Consider the following 378-nt stretch of genomic DNA (forward strand, 5'->3'; position numbering starts at 1 on the left):
TGCTCCCTCGCAGCACCAGTGCCACACTCACATCCAGGATCTCCTTGTTGGCTTTGGGTGACGTGTTCTCCCGCAAGACCTTGATGGCCACTGGGATCTTCACGCTCTCCCCATCAGGGATCCAGATGCCCTGAGGGGGACACACACACACAGGTGAGGGGGTGCAGAGTGGGGAGGAACCCATCCCACCACAGTTCCCCCCACCCCTCACCTTGTAGACAGTGCCAAAAGCACCAGAGCCCAAAACCTTCACTTTCTTGAGCTCTGTCTCCTTGAGGATTCGCATCTGGGCTTGGTTGGGGAGAGCCCCACTGGGCGTCAGCGGCTCCACCAGCTGTGGGGGCACAGAGGGGTGAGGGGGGCTGGGGTCATGGCACC

General features: G+C 61.1%; 1 protein-coding gene across 1 annotated transcript in view; it reads right to left on the reverse strand.

The window, feature by feature from the left end:
- LOC103802562 (receptor tyrosine-protein kinase erbB-2-like) overlaps positions 1–378 on the reverse strand; it is a gene marked incomplete at both ends in the record, with an annotated part of 2,820 nt that overhangs the window by 1,713 nt on the left and 729 nt on the right. Inside the window, 2 exons of the mRNA XM_009075046.1 lie at positions 32–130; positions 212–334. Coding sequence (XP_009073294.1) covers positions 32–130; positions 212–334 — 222 coding nt within the window. The remainder of the gene's footprint in view (positions 1–31; positions 131–211; positions 335–378) is intronic.

This window comes from Acanthisitta chloris, unplaced genomic scaffold (genome assembly GCF_000695815.1).
Source record: "Acanthisitta chloris isolate BGI_N310 unplaced genomic scaffold, ASM69581v1 scaffold28025, whole genome shotgun sequence".
NCBI lineage: Eukaryota > Metazoa > Chordata > Aves > Passeriformes > Acanthisittidae > Acanthisitta > Acanthisitta chloris.